General features: G+C 34.7%; 1 protein-coding gene across 1 annotated transcript; it reads left to right on the top strand.

Moving 5' to 3' along the window:
• Nucleotides 1–861: 861 nt before the first annotated feature.
• On the top strand, nt 862–7,675 carry HELRODRAFT_107560 (hypothetical protein; the record flags this gene model as incomplete). Its single annotated transcript, XM_009027409.1, has 9 exons — nt 862–1,025; nt 1,340–1,589; nt 2,234–3,042; nt 5,112–5,211; nt 5,547–5,811; nt 5,880–6,070; nt 6,473–6,724; nt 6,870–7,000; nt 7,448–7,675. The coding sequence occupies exons 1-9, from the start codon at nt 873–875 to the stop codon at nt 7,673–7,675; spliced, it is 2,379 nt and encodes a 792-aa protein (XP_009025657.1). The 5' UTR covers nt 862–872.
• Between the last annotated feature and the right edge of the window lie 1,174 nt (nt 7,676–8,849).

The following is an 8,849-nucleotide window of genomic DNA, read 5'->3' as shown; positions in this document are numbered from 1 at the left end:
TACTACTACCATTACTACTACTAATACTACTACTACTAANACTACTATTATTGACTACTACTGCTTCTACTTCTTTTGTAGAAGAAGTCGTAGAAGAAGCTTTTTCTACAGTTGCTGTTGTAGTAGAAGTAAAAAAATAATTTGATTCAATTATTCCAAATAGTTAAATAGCTGTTTAAAATTAATTAATTAACTATTTGATTTAATTAATTAATTATATAATAATATATTAATTAACTAATTGATTATTTAATTAATTAAACCTACGATAGCTTATCTTATGAGGGCTTAAATGGCAAAAGTTGAAACAACACAACGCAGTGCATTAAAATCTCGAAACAATTTCAAACGACGTCGTTCATATTTTTTTTTTGTTTTTTTCAACGTGATTCTTATTTATTTTTGTCACTATAATACTTTATTATTATTATTATTATTTTGTCGTTGCTGTAATTCTTTCCGTTGTTATCTAGTTTCTTGTTACTTCCTTGATGAATTTATATATTATTTTCATTGTTGTTGTTACTAATGTTATTTTTGTTTTTCATAATGTTCAAGTGCTTCCTTCATGGTTGGATTGAAATTTTTCTCTTAAATAAATACCCCATAGACCTACGCAGCAGAAGTTGCGCACATCCAAGCACACATAATGATTTGAGTTGTTCAAGTGAATGAGCGATCACTTTGATTTATTTGATGTGTTAAATTTTAGATTGTAATTGTAGCAGATTTATTTATTGCAGAGAAAACAAGAAATGTAAAAACAAAGATGTAAACTTCTGAATCAACCTTTTAAGCCATCTGCAAAATGTATGAAAGACACCTTTGATTGTTGTGGAAGTTGACCTATAAAAATTGAACGTTACATCATCATGTTTTTGACCAATCAAACCAATTTTTCCTCAATCGTTCCTTCGCTATTGGTCGACAACCAGCCAATGGTGACAAGTTTCAAATGTGCCTGTGACCATGCTCAAAGAAGGTGTCCTTCTGATTCGCTGGATTACTGCACTACTAGTCATTCGGTTAATTGATTGGTTGGTTGATTGGTTGGTTGATTGGTTGATTGATTGGTTGGTTGATTTGAATGATCGATTAATTTAAAATTGAGATAACAAAACTTTGTAAGTCAAACAAAATTTAATTTTGAATTCAGAAATTAAATTGAACAATCAACATTACAGATTCAAAACAACAACTTCGCAAACAAAACAAATTCTCTCCTCTCAACCACCACCACCAACAAGAACAACAACCATCAGCAACCATTAACAACCCAAACCAACCAGACACCAAACAAACATCACCAACACAACACAACTCCAACCTCATCTCACAGTGCTTTTCAGCGGTTCGTAAGAACCTGAAGAGCGGTAGGACGGTGGAAACCTATGGCTGCTTGAAGAACGAGGAACAGTACAAAATGAACTGTCACATGGGATCGAAACGATACATCTCGATACTCTGTTGCAAGGTTGGAGATTTCTGTAACAAATTGTTGCAGCCCAAGTTAACTGCCAAAAAAGGTGGCACAGTAAGGAATGGGACGAAAAATGGATATGGATTGGATGAGGATGGAACAAGTGTTGGTGGGTTGAATTATTAAAAGTACTTTGTATTATTGTTGTCATGAAGTTCTTAAGACGTAGTTTTCAGGAATGATTAAAATAAAGTAAGGTATGCATACATGTATCTCTGATCGACATGACGACATCAAATTACTATCAATTTATAATTTATATACTTTGCAACTTTTCAAATTCAAAATTTGCTTAACATTCATCAACTATTATCATTGTTATCAAGATATGTTTGTTTATCTCCTCATAAATATTTTATTATACATATTAAAGGCACGCACTCTATGCTGTCAACGCTGTGCTCGTCTTTTCGCTTTATTACCAACTTGATCATTTTTATTTGTTTATGAATTGATTGCACTTCACAGTTTATAACAATTGCCAGCGTTCATTCAAATGAAAGATGTTTACCATGTTTTATTTCCTTATCACTTCTTTATTTTCCTCCATGCTATAATCATCATGATGATTTTTGACAACAGCCATCATGTTATTATCGACCCTATTACCATCATCAGATTCATCATCACCATCGTCATTTTCATCGTCATCGTCGTCAACAATATCAACCTCGTCACCACCACCACCACCAACAACAACATAAACATCCCCATCACATCACCACCACCGTCCTACCACCATTCTCATTTCAGAGCCTCACCTACACGAAGCTCTCTACGTACTCATCTTCTTCATGTTCCTCACTCTCCTCGGAATCTTCATCTTCTGGTTCTACCTCAGACTAAAACGGAAATCCCCAACTTGGAAATCTCAGAAACCTCTATTATTATCCGGCGGGTTTTCCGAAATCACTTCAAATAGTTCCAACCTATCCAACACCGAATACAACTACTTCAACCTAACGATCAACAATCACGAAAGACTCAGCAGTGACAGCAAAGGAAGCTGCTTCGATGGCTCCTTACTTTGTGGCGCCAATTTGAACCGACATTTCAAAGATATTTACAGAATCGGTGGCGACAATAACACACCAAGCGATCGCTTCTTCAGCGCCAGTAACGGAAGTAGTAGTGGCAGTAACATTATAAAGAGTAACGCTAGTAACCACAGTATCAGCTACGAAAAGTACTACACAGTTTCTGACAACAACAACAATAACAACAACAACAACAGTAATTTTATTAGTAATAACAAATGTGTTAACAATAATTGCTACAATAACATAAAGACATTGAAGAGTTGTAAAAATTTATTCAAAAATGGTTTTATACAAACAATCAGGTTAGCTAGAAAAAGTCAAAAAAACAACACAAACAATTGTTCCAGTCAACATCAATCACATAATCACAACAACAACATCAGCAGCTGCCACAGCAACCACAGCATACACAAAAACAAAACAAACAACAACATCAGTAGTTCAAACACTACTGCAGCTAACAACTGTCCTGCAAATTGTTATGGGTTGAGGATCGTTCAGATGGGAGACAGCACGATGAAGGTCGGTTTGTCATTTTCAAAAATTTGTTTGACCATCGTCGTCGTCGTCATTGTCGCCATCTTTGACGATGACTAGAGATTTTAATTTTCACTTTCCTTAATACGATAATCAACGTCGTCATCATCATTTTCATCGTAATCATCATTCTCATTATCGTCCTCATCATCACTTCTACCATCGCCATATTTTCCAAACCGACATCGGTTCAAGCGCTTTGACGCCTTTTATTTTTTTTGCCTACTCAAACATATCCGGTTGCTCTTTTTCTTCTTACAAATACCTTCACTAACCTAAAATATCCTACAAGTTACTCAAAATACACCTGAAAAATTTCCAAATAGCTTCGAATGAAAAACCTACAAACATCTGCCAGTACAGTATGCACGTATGTGGAGAGTACGCGCATGTTAATATGTGCTGCACACGAGATGATGTGTTTGTTTGTCTCGGTCCGTGTGGTTAAACATGAACTGAACATACTTTTACACAAACGCACGCACACAGAAAAAAAAAGAAAAGTAAAAAGAGAGAGAGGAGAAAGAGAGAGACTAGAAGAAAAAGAAGTCAAAAAGATGAAAACCAAAAAGAAAGAAAGAAAAGAGAGAGAGTTAGAAAGGGAACGATAGAGAGAGAGAGAGAGAGAGAGAGAGAGAGAGAGAGAGAGAGAGAGAGAAAGAGAAGAACGAGAGAGAATAGATACGTGATAGGCATGCGTATGTAACCCAAGATTACGCAAGTATTCCATTGCATTTGTTTCAGTACTCTTTCAATTAATCTCATTTGCAAGTTTTTTTTTGTGCACACTCATTTAGGCATTCTTTTGTTTGCTTTTTTCCATTTATTATTTCATCCATCTATTGTTATATTCATCCATTTTATATCTCCATCCATCTTCCAAGTCATTTAGTTTTTAATTAATAATTATAATATAATTATGCTATAGTTCGTTGTTTATCAGTATATTTGGTATGACCATCTAGTTAGTCATTGTTCAAATCACCAGTCTAATAATAAATCTAGATACAGATCTACACATCAGTACATTTACGTGCAAATTATTCTTTCATTCCATCCATCAATCCATCTATTAATCCATCCTTCCATTTATCCATCCATCAATCCAATCGTTCATCAATTGATCAATCTATCTAATCATCCGCTCATTCATCAATCTATCCATTCATTAGTCCATTTATCAACCTATCCATCATACTTTCCATCCATCTATCCATCCATTCATCCATCTATCAAATCATTCATTCGTTCAATTTATCCAATCCAGTTAACCATTCAATCAATTATTTCCAAAAACTGCAGCCTGCCTGCCAGCCAGCTGGCTCGCGTACTTATCTACAGAATGTTAAGTAGATGGGAAACATTGTATTTCAATTTAACTGTTGCACACAGATTTAATCATACACATACAACCATAAAAATACCTAAGCAAATGTGTATACCCAGTGTGTGGATATGTATCGTACGTTGCACACACGCACATACACAAACACACACATACACACACAAACACACACACAAAACACGTTTATATACACACGTACACATACATACATTGTATAAACAATATAAGATAGGCATTTGACTTGAGAGTTGAAATAAAAGTCAAATTACACCTACTTACCATTTACAAGCCATTGTGCCAAATTCCAAATAATCATAGTAATAATAAAAATATTAATATAAACTACAATAATATTATTAATAATAATAATATTGATAATAAAATAAATGTAAATAAAAAATAATAACAATGATAATAAAGCGATAAAAATTAATCACTCGAACGATTATATCAGTTTTACAATAACACACTTATCAGCGTCTATCACCCTTGATGATAAGTGTTAGATGTATCTTTCTCTTACACAAACACACGCACACACACAAACACACACACACACAAGCAAACACACACACACACAAACACTTACGTACACACGCACACATACAAGTGTAGGCTTGCATATACGTGCTCACAAACATGAATATAAATTATTAATATAGAATTACTAAAACTTTGCAATAAATTGAATTGACTACCCTACTGGCAGGGTCTGATTGATCAAACGAGCACTTCCGGTAGTGGGTCAGGGGCACCACTCCTCGCCCAAAGAACCGTTTCCAGGTCCATCCAGCTTGTTGAAGTTATAGGTGGGTCGTGTTTGAAGGGGTTTGAAGGATCGCATTGATGGTTGACGATTATAATGCTATGCTAATTTGTGCTCACTTCATGTAGCGTATGATATTTTTTCCTTTCGGAGTCGCATTTTGACAGCTTGATTGCTTGAAATTATTTTGTTAGCAGAAAGTTTTTATTAAACAGCACAAAAGAATTAAATAATTTAAATAGTTTTAACAAAGTGTTGAATTTTATTTATAAATTGTTTCATCAAACTTCACTTATTTTTGCCCAACCACCCACCAAACCATTCAACCAACCAATTAACCAACCAACCAACCAACCATCCAACCAACCAACCAACCAGCAAAAGGAAAGTATGGTTACGTATGGCATGGACTCTACCAAGAGGAACCAGTTGCAGTGAAAATCTTTAGCTCGCACGCGGAGAATGCCTGGCAGAGGGAGTGCAACATCTACAACACGACCCTGCTGAGACACGAGAACGTGCTGGCCTTCCTCGGGGCAGATACTGTCTCCAGGGTTCAGTCGTGCACCCAACTTTGGTTGATCACGAGGTACCACGAGTTAGGCTCGCTGTACGATTATTTGAATAAGAATCAACTGAGCAGGTTGGTTCTAAGGTGTTCTTTGTCGTCTTAACGTATCACCAAGTACATAAACACCAACAACACTGCAGACAACAGCTCTTACGGCTGCTGACGTCTGCGGCATCGGGTCTGGTGCACCTACACACAAACATAGTGGGCACGCACGGCAAACCCGGGATAGCCCACAGAGATGTGAAGTCGAAGAACATTCTTGTGATGGATGACGGCAGCTGTTGCATTGCTGATCTGGGATTGGCTGTTGTTGAAACCATGTTTGATGGTTGGTTTATTGATTGTTCATCGGATTCATTCATTTAAATTTGTTTGTGGTTAGAGTTAACATTTTTAAACCATTTAATGTTGTTTTTGACGCCGCACACCATCCATTAAAATGCGTCGTTTCGAATTTATTTGCTGCGTTAATGCTGTTCTCAAGTATGTGCTATATATACGTCGGTTACAACATAAAATGAAATTTATTACCGGTAGGCAGCTGAACATCATGAATTTTATTGCACTTGTAACTTTCACAAATCTGAAGATGAAGATCAATCTGCAGTTTTTGAATTTTGAAAAATGTCATTCACACTGTTTTTACTTTTTAGCACTCTATATATTAAGGTAGTGTTGCAAAATCAGTATCTATAAAATTTTTATTTTTAACAAATCTTCCATCTTCAAGATTCCAATTGCGGCAACAATTCAACAAGTCAACAGAATAGCAAACAACAACATCAACAACCACATCAACATCGGCATCGCAACATGTTGGGTGTAGATGACTACAACATAAAAGTTGGTACGAGAAGGTATATGTCTCCAGAAGTTCTGGATGGCTCCATCGACTGTGAAAGATTTGATTCCTTCAAGAAGTCCGATGTTTACTCGTTCGCTCTGGTTATGTGGGAGACTGCTAGAAGATGTTGTGTTGATGGTTTGTATTGTTATTTGTTTGTTGTTTGTGTTGTTGCTTAGTTGTTTGTGCTGATTGTTTTGTTATGTTGTTGTTTATATTGTTGTTTGTTACCATTGCGTGTTATGTTACGCTGCTAACATGTAATTTTTTCTCACACTCTCAGACAAATGTGAGGATTACGAGCTTCCGTACAACAACATGGTTCCAAGCGATCCAACTCTGGACGAGATGTTGTTCGTCGTCTGCACATCAGGGTTCAGACCGGCCATACCGAAAAGATGGAAGACAGATACGGTTTGTATTCGTTCCGTCGAGTTAACCGATTCTATCGTTGCTACTAACTTTAAATTTAATCGATTTTATCAATATAATGATAGTACGTAGAAATTTCAATATTGAATATCTTGCATATTCATTGAACTTTTTTGAAATTAACATTCCATTTATGTACATTCTAAAATGTGATCGCCTTACACGCCCGTGTACATTACAACTGCAATTGGACGCTTCACTGAAACTTACCATCCACTTCCATGTTATTTAGCATGAAAGCTGTTTATGTTATTTTCCTAGATTGGATGAGGTTTACGGGCTTGTTTATAATTCACACAGCAGATTTTAAACTTTAGCATTTGCTGGCGGATGGAGATAAATTAACAAGAGCAATTAACATAAACATTAACTCAACCATAATCATAAACATTAACCATGAACATACGATATTTACGATCACCGAAACAGATTTTGAAAGCAATAAGCAGTCTGATAGGAGAATGTTGGAGCTACAAACCGGACGGAAGACTTTCAATGTTACGAATTAAAAAATCACTCATAAAACTTAACCAACATCTCGACGATGAAGCTGCTACAGCTGCTCTCCTTGCTGGCAAAACAAACCCAACAGCGAAAAATGTTGTTGCGGTGAATCAAAACAACCCACAGACCGTAGAACCTATTTTAAACTGTTGAAAATTTATGAAAAAAAACTCGTTAAAATTCATTCAAGTTTTAAACTACGATGAAAATTTCATTCGAACGACCGCCTTATTAGAATAATACCAGACCCAGCATCACTTTCAGATGTTGTTATTAGAATTTGGCATTATTATTATTAATATCTAATTTCTTATTTATTTATTTATTCATTTATTTACTTATTTACCTACTTTCATTTTGGTCATTGTAAAGCTATTATTATTATTATTGTTGTTGTTACCATTTTGTAAAATCTCAAAGTGTCTTTAGTTTGAATGAACAAAAAAATGTCTTCATTTATTAATTTACTCGACAGAGGTTTTTTTAATAAATAAACCAACAAGAAAAATTAATGAAAATGTATTTATAATTAAAATTACAAATTAAAACAATCTGTTCGATTTGTTGTTCGTAGAGTATTACAAAGCAATCCAATCAACCAACCAACCAAAGAATCTATCCATCAGTTAATTGACCGATTAATTATTAATCCAATCTATAACAGAATCAATCACTTGATCAACTTTCAACGTAAGAACAACAACAAAAAACTCAACGCATTTCACTAAGTATTTGCATCATCACCTTTTACGCAAGCCAGCAACAAAAAAACACAATAACAACAATAATGATAGTAACAGAGAAACATCAAAAACCACAACAAAACACACATCAACAACACACACCAACAACAACACATCTGCGCATTACAGACGACAATTTATTCGAGTCATTAATTATTACATAACAAGATAACTTAAATTTGTCTCATGCAGAAGCTAACAGTTACAATTTCTAAGTAGTAGTATTATTATCTCACTACAATTTCAATAAATGTTACTACAATACAATACAATATCATAAAATCAAAATCATAATCAATTGGAAAAATATAAAATTCCGATAAGCGTTTGTCGATATTTTGTCTTTAAACCAATTGACACTACCTCCTAACAAAAAATAAACACACATTTATATGAATTTAAATTAAATAAAAATGAAAAAGCAAGCTATCAAATATATTTAAATATAAAAACATATTTAGATATATATGTAATAAATCAGAATTTTCGGAACAAGTCACACACACACAACACAGACACACAAACTTCACACACACAGATACACAACACACACACACACACACACACACACACACACACACACA

The sequence above is a fragment of the Helobdella robusta genome (genome assembly GCF_000326865.2).
Source record: "Helobdella robusta unplaced genomic scaffold HELROscaffold_5, whole genome shotgun sequence".
Classification (NCBI taxonomy): domain Eukaryota; kingdom Metazoa; phylum Annelida; class Clitellata; order Rhynchobdellida; family Glossiphoniidae; genus Helobdella; species Helobdella robusta.
The sequence above is the reverse complement of the archived record's forward strand: the minus strand, read 5'-3'. Positions and strand labels throughout refer to the sequence as shown.